This window comes from Hippopotamus amphibius, chromosome 4, assembly GCF_030028045.1.
Source record: "Hippopotamus amphibius kiboko isolate mHipAmp2 chromosome 4, mHipAmp2.hap2, whole genome shotgun sequence".
Classification (NCBI taxonomy): domain Eukaryota; kingdom Metazoa; phylum Chordata; class Mammalia; order Artiodactyla; family Hippopotamidae; genus Hippopotamus; species Hippopotamus amphibius.
In genome coordinates, this window is record NC_080189.1 from 62,110,284 (window position 1) to 62,129,057 (window position 18,774).

General features: G+C 38.2%; 1 protein-coding gene across 1 annotated transcript in view; it reads right to left on the reverse strand.

Moving 5' to 3' along the window:
• The window catches only part of COL28A1 (collagen type XXVIII alpha 1 chain), a 159,091-nt gene extending 144,341 nt beyond the window's left edge, over positions 1–14,750 (reverse strand). The window contains exons 1-6 of the mRNA XM_057732394.1: positions 14,630–14,750; positions 13,211–13,767; positions 6,957–6,977; positions 5,378–5,434; positions 3,369–3,422; positions 1,214–1,255 (exon numbers count right to left, since the gene is read on the reverse strand). Coding sequence (XP_057588377.1) covers positions 1,214–1,255; positions 3,369–3,422; positions 5,378–5,434; positions 6,957–6,977; positions 13,211–13,767; positions 14,630–14,750 — 852 coding nt within the window. The remainder of the gene's footprint in view (positions 1–1,213; positions 1,256–3,368; positions 3,423–5,377; positions 5,435–6,956; positions 6,978–13,210; positions 13,768–14,629) is intronic.
• Between the last annotated feature and the right edge of the window lie 4,024 nt (positions 14,751–18,774).

Below are 18,774 nucleotides of genomic sequence, written 5' to 3' on the forward strand. Positions count from 1 at the left end.
AATCCACAGCTTTCAGGCCATGCACCTCATCTAAAATCTCAGGGGCTGCCCATCACCCAGCAAAGCCCAGACCCCTGGCTGGCATGGACCACTCACTCTCACCTTCAAGCCGTGTCTGCCAGCACTCCAGCCTAGCACCCCATCCCACCTTTCCCCACACGTTGCCCTCCCTCAGGTTGCTGCTCACAGCACTCTCCGTCTAGAATGCCTGCCCCTTCCACTTTCCTGTTCTGTCTTCATCTGTCCCAGTCCTACACTCTTTAGGGGTCATTTCGTAGAACCTACCCTGATTGCTCCAGTCTCCTCTGAATGCCCGTAATATTTTACGCGTGAAACTTTTACAAAATTTTGACATTCTGCTTCATATCGTAGCTGTTTTACCTCTCCTCTGAGATCACGAACTTTTCACAAAAAGTGCTTTGTCTTGATTTTCTTTTCATATGACAGTATGCTTTATATGTAGAAGATAACGAAGAAGTTTTTCCGGAATGAGTAACACAAATTTCTGAAGGAATTTCCTTTGAAATGCTCAAACTTTCTATCAGACTTTTTCATGAAATTGATTAAAAACACCAAGAGAACCATTTTTAAAACCTCTGGGTCTGAGTCCTGGGCTTTCATCCCAGGGGACAAGCTGAGAGAAGAAATGTAACACAGCCTCCCTTTAAGTCACTGTACACGTCTCTGCTATTTGCTACACTGCTGCAGTTCTCCAGGAAAATGCAAAAGAAGAAACGTACTCTAGTTATTTCTCAGACAATCTCTGACATCTTCTAATTTTAGGGATAATAAATCAACTAGCACGATCTCTTCTTTTGTCTGTGGAATTGGATTTACAAAAGCATAGCTGAGATTATGTAATTCTTATATGCTCCCAGAATTTTAATTTACTCTTTATTTAAAAAAAAAAAACACAAGAAGCAAAGCGAAATATTTTTCTTATTTGAGCCTTTCACAAATCTCAAATTGAGCATCAAGGAATGTCATGCGGTGGACAACCCTGTCCCATCATCACTCCTTTGGACAGAGTATTTTCTCCTCACGTTTCTGCTTCTAAGATCATAATCTGTTTGATTGCCTGTCTAAGCCATTGAGAGCACACGTGGACATAAATCATTTTTGCACTTACACTGCAGGGGTCAAAATGATCCATTACAGAATCTTAGCATCCTGGGATTACTTTTTTAGGAAGGCATTTCAGTTGTGTACGTACCCCTGGGCCTCTTTCTCCAGGTTCCCCTTTTTGAGCATCACCCTGTGACAAGGAAAAACTCAGTCAAAATTCCATGGCCCTGCAGAGCAAGGGATTGCTCAATAAAATGCACTATTCAGATTTCCCAGATTAATATGTCCACCCAGTGGGAAAAATATCTTTGACCTTGGTCATTGACATTTTCACCATGCAGTCTAGGGAAGAAAATAGCAACTCAGATAGCCTTTGCCCTTTGAAGTGAAGCCAGATGTAAAGGGTGCAGAATCCAGGTATATTTTCACAGCTTAGGCTGAGACTTGCATCCTAGTTTAACAACACGGCCTTTGTTCTCAAATATAGCATTGTACCCACTTGGAGCCAGCCACTCTGGCTTTTCTCCAACGGGCTTTGGAATGTTTTCCAAAATGTCCTTAAGAGTGATTGCTTGATTTCAGCAAGACTTAGGAAAATATATTATGTGCCACAAAATTACAAGCCAAATAAATGAAATGTGCACAAAGACTTATAGCAGGTATTTAACAAAACAAAAAGAAGACATGTTGGCATGAGTCCAGACCCATATAAAGTGGGTGAGTGTAGGGGGTGTGTGTGGGTGTCTGTGTGTGTGTGTGTGTGTTGAAAAGCCACACAAGGATGCTTTACATTCCCTTTCTTTGACAAGCAGGCAATTGGCAAAAATGCTTTCATGCATCTAACTTATTATATTATTCATTACCTCCCTAAACATATTCTCAGAAATGGAATTACTGGGGTTAAAATTTTGAATATTTGAATGCTTCTTATGTAGTGCCTAATTGCTTCCCAAAATGTTTGTGTGTTTGTATCGAGTTAGCTTTGCAACAAAGAAGAAACCAGTTTCACCACTACATTGCTGTCACTAGTTATTATTGTTTTAATATTGCTGTGTTAATTGCTATAAGAAATTTTTTTAAAGTTTAAAATACAGGAAAAAAACAAACTACGTGAACTAGAAAATTGCCTTCCTCCCCCCCAAAAAAACAACCCAACAACCTTGGAGTCCAAAGTTTCTAAAACGTGAGTAATTAGTAGTAAAGGGTACCTCATTGTCTGTTTTTAAATTTCATTCACTATCCAGTGAAATTAAACATTTTTCTATTTCTTTATTAACTGGATTTATTTCCTCTCTTGAAAATTGCTTGTGTCCTTTGACCATTTAATTATTAGAGAATTGATATTTTCTCACCTGTTTTATAAAGACTTTATGTACTATAACAATTAACCCAAGGTCCATTGCATTTGACGTAAACATTTCTCTGTATGTTTTCCTTTTTATTTTCATTATTATTTTTCATTATACACAATTTTTTCCTTAAATTTTCACACGGTTACATCTGCTAATCTCTCTCCTATGTTTCCTTCATTTGCTTTTGAAATTGGAAGACCATCATCTCAACAATTATATAATTTTTAAAAATTAATCTAGGATTTTTTTTTGATGGGTATACAAAGAAAATAATTGGAGAAATGCCTGAAGATGTCCTGGGAGTAAAAGACAATCTGGTGTCTTTTCTATCTTTATGGTAGGTCAGTTGCTCTGTTTTGGAATATGTGTTAGTGATTCATGGAACATTGTATTAATTAATTTAGGCCACCATTATTTAAGAACAAGTTTGTCTTTATCCAACTCCCTAGGTTTCCTGAATTTATTGGTTAAAATGACCATACGTTTCTCAGAATTTGTAAATACAAGCTTACACAAACCAGATAGATAATGTAGGAAGTGAACAGCCTGTATTCTTCACAGGAATCATCAGATTTTTAGTATTGACATACAGTACAATGCTTTGTTTTCTTTTTTTAAATTTTATTTATTTATTTATTATTTATTGGCTGCGTTGGGTCTTCGCTGCTACGCGCGGCCCCTCGTTGTGGGGAGCGGGGGCTACTCTTCATTGCAGAGCACCGGGCTCTAGGCATGTGGGCCTCAGCACTTGTGGTGCAGGGGCTTAGCCACTCCCTGGCTCATGGGATCCCCCAGACCAGGGCTTTAACCCGGGTCCCCTGAATTGGCAGGCGGATTCCCAATCACTGCGCCACCAAGGAACTCCCTAATGCTTTGTTTTCTTAATTTTGTTCTTTACATACAACTAGAAGGAGATAAATCAGTTTAAAAGAAAGCTGTTTATTCATTTACCAGGTTTCCTTTTGGTCCTCGCTCACCTTTGATACCTGGGTTTCCATGTGTGCCCTGAAGGCAAAGGAAAAAGAGATTAGATGGATCAGGCATTCTATTAGTTTCCTATATCTTACATGAATTTCTGACCAGCTTCATCCCATAAAATGACAGAAGGCTGTAAACAACACTTGATCTACCAAGCACAGATTCAACTCTATTTCCCCTTACTCCACACCAGGAAGACAGCACAGTCTTGAACAGGCATATTCTCTAGAGTTGCTCAAGAAAGATGATATCTCTCTCTCCCCCATGTCCAAGGGAGAATCTCAAAAGATGGGAGAAGAGAGTTCTCCAATTCTGTTTCAGAGAGGTATTTTATTTTCCTATTCTTTTTTTTATTATTAATTTAACTTTTATTCTTTATTATAATTTTATTTTTTCCAAATATTGAGGTAATAATTCTTATTATGGAAAATTCAAAAATACAGAAAAACATAAGACATGACTACTATATACCCAAATTCCGATCATGAAATAATAACAAAGGTTAACATATTGGACATTTTCTTTCTTCTGCAGCCACAGTGCCTCCTTGCCATCCCTGGAAGATGCCAAGTATACTTCCTTCTTCTTTTTTTTTTTTTTTTGTTTTACTCTTTTTTTTGGGGGGGGGGGGTACACCAAGTTCAATCATCTGTTTTAAGCCACCAAAAATCTCGCTTTTCTGTGAACTGGTTTTGGGAATACTCAATAAATGTTAAATAACATAGTTCTATGCCTTTCCCTATTAAAATATGGTACAATAATCTCTTTCAACAGTATTGAATGACTGAAATTGTCAGACTCAATTGTAACTTACAACTCAGCAGTTGTAAGTTTTCTTACTGTTTATTCTAAAACATAATTGAATATCTCAAGCAAACCTTCCCTGGCAATCTCTTGGTGTAATAAGTATAAATTAAGACTTAATAGGAAGGGAAAGTTAAACTTTTACTTTGGCCAAAATCAGCTTCAACTGACTGCTGTGTTATCGTGTGATATATCTAAATTGTGTTTTGAAGGGGAAAAAATGCAACAGTCTCACTTTCTAATGCCTTGATTGGTAGAATGGTTTGAAAAGTATAGGCTTGGGACCCAAGACTCAAAGGAAAATGTGTCACAGTCTAAGAAATCCACTGTACACATTCCCCTCCCTGCCTGCAAATAGAAATATCAGTTCAGAAACATTATCTGTGCATTTTTGTGAAATATCTCTTCTGGACTTTTGTCCTCTAAGGTTTGAAATCATAAAAGTAAATGGGAAACTGAAGGAGCAGTGTGGAGGCACCTGAAGGTGTGTGTTAGAGAAATGGTCAGCATCTCCTGTCACTGTGATGTCAATTTCAGTGCCTTCCCAGTACAGACATGGCACCTACCAGATATTAGGGCAGAATATAAAGGAAGCACTCCTTTGGGGATTATCTTTTCAAGTACTGAATCATCATAGTGAATCTTGCCAGTTACCTTTGGTTGCCAAGTGGTATCTTCCATTTCACACAATTCACCCTAATCCCCAGCACCTCCTCACAAGCTGCCTCCCCACAAGGCTTTTGGGGTTGCACTTGGATAAGTGTGAAGACACAGCTAACTTCTGGAGAGGTCACTTGTTTCTAGGTGGAGTAGGATAAAGCTTTGCCTAGAGCACTGAGGATTTGTATGAGCTTTTTCTCTACATTTTCACATCAGTATTGAGAAATTCTAGCCCCAATCATCAGATCAGAAATGATGCTGAAATATCCTTTGGGGGAAGAACTTCATCATTTTAAACCAACTCTGCCCTCAGTTCAGCCCAGTAAAATCCCAGGCTTATTATAAGGACAGAATGTATCCCTTTAGGAATAAAAGAAAGAAACAGCATTTCCATTTTTGCTGCTGCTGGCACGCAACTGCTTTTCAACAGCACAGAGTAGCCCGGTGTTCTCAGGGTAGAGCTGTCATTGCTAGGACTTCCCGACTTGACCCTGAGTTCAGAGTAGAAATATACTCACAGGAGGCCCCGGATCTCCTGGATCCCCCTTCTCACATTCACAAATCTTGCGTTCACACTAAGTCAATAATGAAACACAGTATTAACGCACAGTGAAATATAGCATTTTAAATCTCATTCAGCACATATCTTAATGGAACACTCCCTTGAAAAAATTTTATCTTGCAAATTTATGGAGCTTTTGTTCTCACTATTAAGTCCCTCTAGGAAAACTCAGATCTAGGAAGAGCCATCTAATACAGTATTATTAAATGTTATCATGATTACATAAAATAGACCGCCACTCAAAAAAAAATGTATATATAACATTTAGTTGCCAGTTAAAAGGGGAAAACAAACATTTTCAGCAGACTTTTGGAATTTTACCATATATTATCAATTCTAAGATGATATTTTTCATTTTCACATCTTTGAAATCAGAATGAGTCTTAGATGAGTCAGGCCTAACCAGGAAGAAGCTGATATTTTCTGTACATGCGCTTCAGCACTTCCAGAATGAGATGGAAGAGAACTCCAGAGACACAACTGGAGCACTTTAAGGAATGCTGCATCACCGATGCTCTTGGTGGCACAGAGGCCGATATTGTGTGGAAAAGCAAGGGCAACAAAGACTCTGAGACAAAAATTGATTCAGAAGATTTCAGCTTTGAATGTAAAGAAGTTTTAGAAATAACCAGTTTAGTTGGCTTATATTTTCCCTTATATGTATGCCCAAAAGTGATACAGGGTTTAAAAGTCTATATCTAAATAAATCTAAAAGGAGTCTTGCCATAAGTATAAAATGAAAACTTGTAATTCGTAAGAAGGCACTCTATCATAGTTTACTTGGCAGAGGGTTTTTTTTTTTTTTTTTGATCTGTCTTAATGGCCCATAAAATAATGGTGTATCTGACCATGTATGATTCAATGAAACACAGTGCTCTGCAAGCTTTGGTTGGCTCCTGTTATTTGACATGATACTACTCATACGTTTCCTAGTGTCAAAGAAGCAGTTTATCAAACAAAGTCCAGGTGTGCCACACTCCTTGCCCAGAAAGATGTATCTAGTACAGCAGTCCTCAGCAAGCTGATGGTTGTCTGTTGTGCTGAGTACTATCCAACAGATATTGGCCAGCTTGCTTTGCCACGTGGTCGGCTTGCCACCATCAGGAAGAGAATGAACTTAGTCACCAGGCAGTAGGGGGCGACTCTGAGCCCTGTCCCTTCGCAGGGAGCACTGCCTAACCCTGGCCAACACAAGGCACACTTCCTAGAGTGGAGGACCCCCATGAGTAGTGGGTATTGAGACACAATTAGAATAAAGGAAGTCATATCAAAGTAAGCAAAAACTGCATTGTCTAGTTATCATTGATGTCTAAAATCATTTAAATATTTCCTACTTAGGAAAAGTTTTCCAATCTGCAGTGGATGTGGTAACATAATAGAAATCAAATGGCTGCCTCAAAATAGAGTGGCTCATTTTAAAAAGAATTAAGCATTTTTATTTAGTTACACCTTATCTTCTAATGTGAATTGTAATACTGATTTGATTATGTGAGCTTTTAGAGTAATTCATAGTAATCAAAGCATATGGTGCTTACCTTCTTTTCAAATAAGATATCCTAGGAGGGAAAAAAGAATGAAACATTAACTCAATTCATAGTCCTGCTTCCAGCTTCTTATTAGACTTAATTATTCCCAACGGGATATGCAATTTCCAAGAAGAATAGCAATTCAACCTTTTTAACCTTGTAAAAGCATAAAGCCCCAGCCAACCACCCAAGAAGCACTCTGAGCCATATACTAATAGAAGACATGAAGGACACTAACATTCATTAAAAATTACTTTTTTCTAGCAACTTTATTCTATTGCAAACCAAGTTTTATCTCTTGTTTCTTTTTATCAGCTCTATAATCTCCATACTTTGGCTATAAGCTTAATCAGCCATAATGAGAAATTTCTCACTTTTATTTTACAAAGACTAGCAGAATATGTAATTGTGTATTTTCTCTATTTTTCTGTCCTTATACAGATATGCATTTATTTTTAAGTAGTAAAACATTAATTTCAGGGTGATAACTTCATGAAATATTAATGAACCTTACAAGTCAATGCGGTCCAGCCACTCATTCTGTCATAAGGAAACTTGAGACGCGGTGCTGTGACTTGCCCAAGGTCACACACTTGGGCTGAGCTGCCTGACCAAGTTCAATGCTATTTCCTACTTAACCACACAGAAATGAATTGGTCAGAATATTTTTCAAAACTACTTTAAATCATAATTTTAGAGAAATTTGCGATGTGGTTTTGTCCAACATGTAGACCTCACCACCCTACTCCAGCTCAGTGGGGTATTACCTGACAAGAGCACTGAAGGTTGTGTCTGAAGTCAAACACTGGACAGAAGTTATATTTACAGATAGAATTATTGCTTTCTGAAGGTAGAAGCTATGTGTCAAATTAATGCCTTATGACTGAATCTGAGGAGTCATTTACACATGATAAAATAGAAAACAGAAGTAAAAAGCACTAGAATGTTTGTTTCAAGATGTTAAAAATAAAGGATGTACTGAGGAAGCTAAAGATAAGTCAGAGTTGTAGCTTCATAGAGGACTGCATCCTTTTAGTTTTGTTTTCACTCTGCCCTTATTTCCAATCAAATAAATCATTTAGTGGGAAGATATAGCAAAATGCTTTAAGTGGCTCTATGGAGAAAAAATTTAGAAAAATTTTGAAAAAATTCAGAGAAGAGTTTAGCCTGGGGATTAAGTGTCATCCAGGATTTTCATCCTGTTTCCACCATTAGCCACCTGGTCTTAGGCAAGTCATACAGTCCTTCCAGGTCACTTTTCACATCTATAAAATGAGAAGGTTTGGCAGCATGGTCTTGGGAACTTTGGCCAGAGACCCTACCTACCAAATTCAGAGTCTCACCTATGGCTCTCTTTCCCGCTCCCTCTTTTGCCTCCAGCCCCAGTGATTTTAAATTACTAGCCAGTGTAAACCCAGGCCGAAAGCAGATGAGATACTTGTATCTTTAAAAACTAGTAGGCCATGTGGAGAATGGGAACTCAGGTAAACGGACAATTTCAGTGTAAAATGGCTTCACTCTCTCCAGGGCATTTGGCTGTGCTTAGAAAGTTGAAAGATACATGCTTTATCCCTAGGCTGCCCAGGACAAGTCCTTGCTTCCACCTGTGATTCTGACATCCCTTCCAGACATACCCTAGAGAAACTCTTGTACTTGTATATTTCAGCATGCATTGTTTTTAATAGCGAAAAATTTGAAATAAAATATCCATCAATAGCATAATGCAGCGGTCCCCAACCTTTTTGGCACCAGGGACTGGTTTCATGGAAGATAATTTTTCTATAGCTGGGGTGGGGTGGGGGGTTCAGGTGGTAATGCGAGTGATGGGGAGCAATGGGGAGTGGCTCACGCCCCGCTCACCTCCTGCTGGACAGCCTGGTTCCTAACAGGCCACGGACCGGCTGGGGGTTGGGGACCCCTGGTGTAAAGGATCAATAAACAAAATACTACTCAGCAGTTAAAGTCAGTGCATTGAATTTGTATATTTTCACATGGATAAATTTCCTAAAAAGTTGAGTGAAAAAGCAAGCTGCAGATGAATACATACAATATGATCTGAATTGTGAAAGTATGTAAAATATGTCACAAACTTGGTTTCCTCTGGGAGGGAGAGAAGGAAAAGGAATTTGAAAGGAGTTCAAGAGCGACAATAAAACAACTAATAATTCAAGTCAAATTGTAATATTTGAGAATGACTACTGAAATAAAGAAAAATTCAAAATTGTGTCGCTTTACCACCTTTTATGATAAGCAATATCCTTATCAATCTTAAACTCATGAATTTAGCTGCTACTGTGGCTGATGTGTAATTTTACACTTTTTTGTCTTTTCCTTTGAAAATTCAATTTCTGCTTTGCCGTATTACCCTTTCAAAGTATGGGCCACGAGGCTTAAAAACCATAACAACACAACGAATTATTTTTGGAACTCATTTGATTTTGTGTTTGCTGGAATTTATATTTCTGTGGAAACAAAAGTGGACCTAAAACTACACAATAGATAAGCCCTGTTTCAAACAAAGAACAAAGCTCCGTTCCCTAAGGGCACTTATAGTCTGTAAGCCCCAGTGATAGAAAACATGGCACAGCAAGCTGTGTGGGAAGGAGATCCTAGACTTGGGGGGAGAGGGGGGGCATAGGGGGAGGAACAGGATGAGTTCTTGGAAGAGGTGGGCTTTCTGGTTAATTTTGAATAAAGGAATGCGAAGGACTAACTCATGGATGGAATGCTGTTCTATATGTCAAAGTTTATAAGGAAAAAGGCATAAAGACTAGTGTGGGCAATCAGACGAAGGAAGCAGTGAGGAGGGACATTTAAAAAGTGGACAGAAGGGCCCATGTGGACAGAGCTAGAGAACTGGGGAGCAGTGAAGCCTTTCACCTAAGCAGAGAGGCAGGCTGTGGGGAGAACAGCTGGGAGGCCATGGTCAAAGCCAGAGGGAAGGGCATGCTCTGTTAAGGTCTAGATGGAGACTGTAGTTAAATGGAAAAGTGTAAATAGAGAAAAGACTTTTCCAGAGCAAAAGAAGGGGCATTTTATTAACGGAGTCAGAATGTTATGATGGCATATTTGTGAAAAAAGAAGGCTAGAATGGAATTGCCGATTTCGTGAATGACCATGAGGTCAATGCTGTGAGCAGGGAACAGAGGAAATGTGAGGAAGGTGCCAAAGATATTAGCATGACAGCAAATGGGATGAGAATAAAGAACTTAGTAGGAAGGATTACAAACTCTATGACCAAAAGAACCCCATATTTGCAGCTTAATATAGTAGCAAAATAGCCATAATAAAATCTTAGAGAACAGAAGTAAGGCTGCAAACAGAGGAAGCCTTGGAAAACTGGGAAATGGACCATAATTAATAAATTAATGAAGGCTAGGATTCTAAAGATGATACAGAAATTATCCAGTTGATCCCTTCTTTGTATGTTAGGGAGAAGATACACTAAATTGATATTTTTCTTGATAAACTTCAGAGAATTACACCAATTTGTCACAACCTTTATTCCCATAAAGACTTTAAAATTTTTAACATCAAATGTAATAAAGAAGTTTTTTAATCTCCACATACTCTCTCTCTTGATCTTCTAAAGGACTAAGTAATATATTCAGGAGATTGGTTTGAATTTGTTTCTTCGATTTCAATACTGTTATGTAAATCATAATCAAATAGCAACACAAATATTTTCTTCATCTTGGAATCATCAGGTCTCTCTTGGGTAATTCAGAACTAAAATGTTTTCATGGGGTTCTTACACGATACTTCCTGCAAGAGGTGTCAAGGAATGTGTGATGGTTCCTTGATTTGTCCTGGCTCCTGCAAAATCTATTCACTGTGGACACTCCTGTCCATTCAACCAAAGTCTACTCTGCAATGAACAGAATAAACTGCTGATACAAAAAACAACCCAGATGCATTTCAGAATCATTATGCTGGGAGTAAGAAGTCTGACACGAAAGACTGCACGTGGTATGAGCTTGTTTACGTAAAATTCTAGAAAGCGTACACTAATTTAGGATGACAAGTCAGATCAGTAGCATCTAAGGGACAAGGGAAGCATGTATTGCAAAGAGGCATAAAGAAACTTTTAGGGGTGATGGAAATGTTCCGTATCCTACTTGTGTTGGTGGTTTCATGGGTCTATACCTCTATCAAAACTCAGGGAATTGTGCACTCAAAGTAGATGCAGATTTGTACTTAAATGATACCGAATTAACTTATTTTTAAAAGTCAACTGCAAAATTATTACAAAATAAACAGTTTAAAAAAATTGAACTACCGATGTAATAGAAACATATTAGATGAGGACTTTTCCAATGGTCTAATCGAAAGTGAAGTTCTGCTTCCTAGACCATGGCCATTTGAAACATTGAAACTTGGGATATCTTTCTTTGAAAAGCCTCATAAGCTCTTTGGATTCTGGAATTTGTTTGGAAAGCAGCACCTCCTTCTATGAAGTGGCTTATTCACAGAGCTTCCATCTGAACAAATAAGCTGAAACAACAGGATGCTACGGAAGAGCAGAGTCATTAGGATGCTTGGTCATTTGTTGGTTTCCCCAGAAGCAGTCTTGCTTACTGCTTCCTACTTGCTCTTACTGCCAAGAGCCTGTGTTCTCAGTTGGGCAGGAGTTCTTGGCAAGGGTGTGTCTGCAGGGAGTATAAACCTCCTGAGCTGACACATCTGGCCAAACAAGGAGCTGCTTGTCCTGTGTCTTCCCCAGGCAGCAACAGGCCACTCATGATCACAACCCCAGGGTTCTCTCCTGCACATGCTGGAACCTTCTGTTTTATTCAGTGGTGAGGACTCCTTCAGTTTTGGCACAGGCAGGACTAGGCGGTTAGCCAGGCACCCCTGCGCGTTCCGCTTTCCTGCAGAAGAGATGCTCACGTGAGCCTTCACCCCAAGTATCTGGGAGCTGAGCCTAGCATCTGTGGCCTAGGCAAAACTCTCCCCATCTACCTCGATGCCCGAGTTAAAAAAGGGTAGAAAGAGTAGTAACTTTGGAGAAGGGATACTCCTTCACTGTTTCAAGGCAATTTTAATTAGAAAACCTTTAAAAACAGTTACTATTTCCCTTCTCAATATAACTTTACAGGGTTAAGCACGCATACTCCAGGGTCTTTGCCTGGCCTCAAATTTTCAACTATAACATGAAGATAATAACAGTATCTATGTCATAAGATTGTTGTAAACATTGAATAAAATAAAATATGTAAATTAGAGCAATGTGTAATACACAGAGAGCACTGTGTATTCCATGATATGATCACTATTATTTAGGTAAGAAAAGCTCAGCATCTCATGCTGAAAACAACTGAGAGTAACAAAATCAAAGTAAGGTTGGGAAAAGAATTGGGGGAAGGGGCAAAAGAAGCAAAACAGTCTCTGAAATGGGGCCTGAGGTTTTTTCAACCAATAGAAAAGAACCCATATGAAGCGCTCAGGACCTAAAGGACACATTGGCCTTGCCCTCTTCTCAAGAAAATTTTTTAAAATTAATGTTCTTAAGAAAATCAATTTTTGACACTTAGCAAATCAACCACCTTATCTCCAGGAATTTCCTCCTTGAGAAATGTTGTGAAGCAGGCTTTTGTTTTGATTGCTTTGCCGTGTGTTTTCCCTAGCAGCAAGGAAAGGCTCTCACAACCAATAAAGAAAAGCAGTGACACAGCTAATCACATCAATCTAGTAGGACTCATTGATTCGATGGGAGAAACTGTGGGGCGACTGCAGGTTATAGGTGATTTAAAATTGGGTGACCTTGTTAACACCTAAGAAACAAGGAGATTTTTTTTTTAATGGAAGTCCATGAACTTTGGTTGAGCATATGGCAATAGGTGAAACAGTCAAGAAATATTTCTCACATGTGGAATGGGAAAAGAAGAACTTAGTATGAATATAGCAGAGCACAAGTTGACTACAAATCAAATGTAAGTCAGCAATGTTCAGTGAGCCCAGGATGTACAAACAGGAGTCTGAGGTGGATGAATGGAAATTAACCCTTCTAAAATCCTCAGCATTGGCTGACAATAATGTTAGGAGTGCAATTACAAAGAATTAGCCTGGTACTTCCCCAGTTCATGTGGTGTAAACTATCAAGAAAGTAGAGAGACACATCGGAAAGATTCTTCTTTCCACTTCCAAGGTGGATTTCTTTCCCTTTCATCTTTTTGACCCACTATCTATTCTTACAGAATTTGTGAACAAATCATCAATATTATGGGAGAAATATATATAAAATCAACCCCTTAGGTACATACCAGGTGATCCTGAATTTTATCTACAAGGGTTGGATCATTCAACAGTCGGATGGGTTGACTGGGTGGATCCCCAGATATCAAACGAAGTTTGGTTTCATTGACTACAGCAGAAAGTCCAATGGTAATAAACAATATTCCTTCAGTTCTGGCATCTTCAGAAATACTTTGAATATCTGGATTCTTTGGATGGTCGATGCCATCGGTCATCAGCAAAGCCACTTTCACACCATCTTTACGCCCTTCTCTCTTAAGTAGCCTCGTGGCATTGGCAATGGCATAATAAGAGAAAGTACCTTGCCCAATGAAATTCATAGATTTGACCCTCTGTTTAAAAGTCTGTAGATCCTTCCAAGAAGAAAAAGGTGGATCAATTTGGACAGAGCTGCTAAATTGGAGGGCTGCCAGCCTGATGTCATATTTCAAGGAGCCCACTGGGGTCAATTGAAAAATCTTGTCACTCAAGCTATCCATAAATTCTTTCTGTTTGTCAAAAAGAAAAATTTTAGAACTTTCAGAGCTGTCCACGATGAAGACGAGATCTATGAAGCAAGTGGAGTCTGAAATAGAACAAATAGGTTAGGCAAAATCCTTGTCCCTATTCGTGAAACAACTCTGCATAAGGAAAGCCCTGAGGTGGTGTGGTCCTGAATTGCTTGCTTCTGAGAGGAGAAGGAAGTGAAAAAGAGAGGCACTATGGAGATGGGGCTTACATTGTAAAGAACTAAATTTCTTTCCAAGTCTACAAATTTTTTTCCTCTTGTAAAATCATGCAAATCAAAAGCAAAGAAAGAAAATACCATATATTCTGAGCATCTTCTCAAAGTAAAACTTAAAGTGAGAGGATAAGAAAGTATAGTTTAAAAATTCAAAAAACACTAGGCAAGGTTGTCTAGAAGTAAATAGTATTCTGCTGGATTCTCAGAATATATGTCATTGGTGAGGTCCCATCTTGTTTTGGTGCAGGTTTTCTTAAACTTTTTTGAAATCAAGGGAGAAGGTGACCATACGCATCACATTGTAGCAGTGGTAAGGGACAAAGAAACCTAAGGGAGAAATTAAATTTGAATTCTAGCTGTGTGAGTTACTAGTTAATTTCCTTATGGCCTTGAGTGTGCCCTTTCACCTCTCTGGCCCTCAGTTTCTTTATCTATGAGAGTAGCAATCTCTGTCATGCCCATTTTAACAAGGCTACTATGAAACCCAAATGAGATAATGAATGTGCAAGTGCTCTGAAAACTCTGACGTTTTTATAAGTATGCTCTATAAGTATGTAAGGTGCATTATTATCATATCAAAATAGAATATCTCACATATACATAAATATATGGTTTGCTATTTACATCAAATGCTATTTGGAAAAATTCACGTTAGGGTTTTAAGAGGCTAAAACTAGTAAAGACAAAACAAAACATTTTTTACCCTGGAGATTTTTCCTTGCAAGTAAATTGGGCTTTGATCCTTTCTTTCTTTGTCCATATATTGCTTGACTCATAAAAGCTGGCAAAAGCAGCAGATAAAAGACAAAACGTCTGTTCCACATTATGGTAGATGGTGAAAAATCATCTGCCGTGTATCACCTTTAATAGAGAAATCAGTTATAAATACTTTAATAAAATATAGAGTTTGCTATTTTTAATTGCAAGCCAGTAGAATTGAAAACTGGCATATGGCAAGAGAAAAGCGTTTTCATTCGTATTTATGAAAAAAATTATCCACGTTGAGATTTTTAAAGTTGCTAATCCAAATAAATCATGACGACACAACCAAACATCTATTTTTGTATATTCAAAGAATTACATCCAAGTAGTCTGAATTTCCCTTTATACTATGGGGAGCAAGAGTAGGCAGAGCCATTTAAAAACATTTCAGTCCCACTCTGTATGATGACTGTGGCTCAATCACAGTGTCTGTTTGACATTTCCACATTCTCCAAGGTAGTATGAGATTGCTACAGGGTTGTTTCACTCGTTTTCATTGTAACGAATTCTTCACCATGCCAATATTTTTACAGGGTTGTGGAGAACCACCACCATTTCAGTCTTAATATTACATGCACAATTTCAATGTGTTCAGAGGTCAAGTCAAAAACTGAATTGCCCTTCTGTTTCCATAGAACCCCATTTTCTATATTTACTTTGTTAACTTCATCTCCACCAGAGTTAGTCAATCAAAAGAGTATGAGAGCAAAAAAAAAGAAAAGATTTGCTAAGTGTTAGCTAGAAGAACTACTGGACAGAAACAGGACTTGAAATCAGAAAACAATCCCCTCTGAACAGCCCTGTGAAACTATTTTTCTGGGTAGATTAATAATTTAAAATCTAATCCTGTATTTAAATCTTCAGCACTAAGTATGCCCAGCTATGTACCAAATGCCTTTTAAAGCCACAGGCTTCCCTGGCAAAAGAAGACTCATGTGTGGCTAGCTCAGTATACCCAAGAATGGAAACAAGAAAACTTACTTTGAACCAATGTTCTGCATGGTTTGGAAATGCTTGCCTGCTTAAAGTATATTGACTTCAGAAGTTCTGGAAAAGAAATAACACTTTCCTTTTTTGGCATCTTGCCTTCATGGAATGGTAACTGGGAAATCGTGAGCATGATTTTTCCAGACTCTGAATAGGGGGTGGAAATATATGCAAAGGCAGTGAGGAATGAGATGTGTGACTGACTTCTTTCATACATGCCAGATGGAGAAGACCCAACAAGAAGCAAAGCTGTTGGGTTGGGGATGGACCAGTGGATGGGATGGCTCCATGCCATTGTCTGCTCCTTGAATAGCATCAACTAGCAGGAATTTTATTAAGCTGACTTTGTATCACTATGGCCAAGCAGATCTCTTGGCAAGTGCCTCAAGTGCAATTGACCAATATCAACTGCTCTTCAGAGCAGGTGTGCTAAGATGTGTAAAGCAATTAAATTCCAATAAAGATCTGGGGGAAAAAAGATATGGAGACAGCTGGGTATTAAAAAATAAATGAATGAATAAATAAACAAATAAAATTGTAATAAGTGTGCTGAGGAAATAGAACACAACGAGGATATCCCTCTAAGTAATCCCTTGCTAACCAAGGAGAAGAATACAGAGGGCTCTACAACTTTAACGCTGAAGATTAGTGTAAGGATAAGGCTAGGTAGCAAAACACAGCTGCTATTGGATTTTCAGAGGAGGAAAAGGCGTAACATCGTGTCCCTAGTATTACACACACCTTCTCTCTTTTGTTGACCCCTATACATAAGGAAGTTCTAAGACGTTCTGGAGATAAGATACTGAAAATTTAACTTCATTGAGAACAAGAGAGATTTTACAAGCTTGTAGCTTGTAGATCAAGACAGCTTTTCAAAAACATAAAGAAGGGGATTCCCATATAGGATCCTAAGATGAAGCCACTTTTTTCTCATTTGCAGGTCTCATTTTGGGCTTTGGAAATGCTGACTTCAAAAAAAACACATCTTTCCCAGAACTAAGCACTTGCTCATTTAGTTTGTTGGCATATAATTATGAATTTATACCTGACTCCTTGGATATACAATGTTTCCTAGTACAACTGATTCATTAGCAATAGTCACAGCACCTCATATTTTATTCCTCTTTGCTCTGACATTTTTTATCTAGTTCTCCCAAGTCAAAGTCTTGCTATTCCTTTCTGTTTTCTGATATTAGCCAGAGGACACCCTTACACATTTCTCCAGTTTTTCAGTTCTACTACCTTCCTGAAATCTCTTTCTTCTTTATTAGTTTGGTATCTTAAGAGCCCACCCATTTCTGATTACTTTTGCCATGTTTTATTTTACCTCAGTACTTCATAATTCTCATCTTTCTCTCATTTAGGTGTCACGTACAAACAAAATACGTTTCGGGGGAAAATGCCATTAGTTAAATAAAAGAAATATAAACCTCTATTCTTACTACAGGTTACATTTTATAAGTGTAGAAACAATGATTATCTTTAACCAAATGCCATAGCTTTGGCTTTTTTGCCTAAAATTTGTTTGGGGTAATATCAGGATCAATAAATCCAAGAGAATTTATATTTTATGACTTTTCAAAAATAAAACTATCTTTCAGCAGAGTTTACTAATTTTATTCACAGTGTTTGCATCTCATTTGTTTCTCCATGAAGATAAAATGACCAAATAATCAAATTGGTAAACTTACCATGTTATAAAGAATTCTGCAATTAATACTGAATTGTAAAAACTTGTTCCAAATTAAGAAAAAGATGTCCCCCCAAATATTAACATAATCGCAATGCTATGTGATAGACTGTCAATTCAAAATCAATTTAAAAATAACTTTAAAATAAAATTTAAATTTCTACATTTTAACAATTGTTCATATTTCCCTGATAAGGCATTTAAGGTAATAGCAGAGGATTAAAAAACTTGCTAGGCTTTCTTCACGTAATGAGTGTGTAAACCACTTAGTCTTCCACAGTTCCCAGAAGTCCTACCTGATTTCAAGTGATTAAAACAAAACGGTTATGTCTTACCTTATAAAGTTTATCAGACAGGAATTAAAGACTGGTTAAGCAAATGCCAACAGCAAGGACCATTGTTGGGGATAGAGTTGGCTACTTGATATTGTTCTGTGGGAAATAAAAATTGTCTTTGCTTTTGGATCTTTTGTAATCTTCTACTCATGTTGTTTAGACTAAGTTAAAGCAAGAGTGGTCAGGCATTTGGCCAGAGTGCAAGATCTGGGTGGGATCAGTAAGTAATTTAAAGGAACAGCGTCCTTTCATAGCAAGTCTGTGTTTTCCAGGCTGTTGTAGAAATAACTTGGGCAGATTTTCTACATTGCAGGCATTTATTTACAGCCTGCCTTTGTTTCCCATGCCATGCTTTCTGTTCTTTTGCTTGGGGGTTTCTCTGCAAGATACTGTTCTGAAGAGTTCTGTGAAGGAGGATAAATCACACCAGACTCAGATGCAAACCTGGTTTTTCAAGAGAGGCAATGGGCGGATAATTATTGAAGGTGGGGGATGAGTACATAAAAGTTCATGACTCTAGTCTTTCTACATTTGTGATTTTTGAGATTTTTCGTAATAAAATGCATAGAATCTATAGTAGAAGAGTGATCTGAATTTAGTCCTAGTTCTGCCTCTAACATGGGGACCTCAGTTTCCCAGTTATGAAATGAGGGAGTGAAGTTAATTAATCAAGATCAAGGTTCTGTCAAACCGTAACATGAAAGGGAGGTGTACAATGGTCAATATTCTGAGGTCTCTGTCCAGGAAAGGCAGTCTCTGTAGTGATGCCCTTCCCTTTTTTCCCATTTTCTACTTGTGGTTGCAGCCCGCATTAAGTCAGTGTTTATCAGTGCCAAACATACTGCCAAGAAGCCACAGGACCCGCATGCAACTAGCAGCAGGCCTCCCCGCAGACTGCCTCAAGGGTAAAGACGAGCAAGATAATCAGAGTAAGCAGCAAAAGTGTTCACATTATCATCACCGAGAGTCAGCTTCCGTAGGAAGACATGTTAGCATTTATGGCCCTGCTTATTGTGACAGTAATAGCTCCATTTCATGAACTCTTTACCAGGTGCTAGGCACTGTGCTAACGGC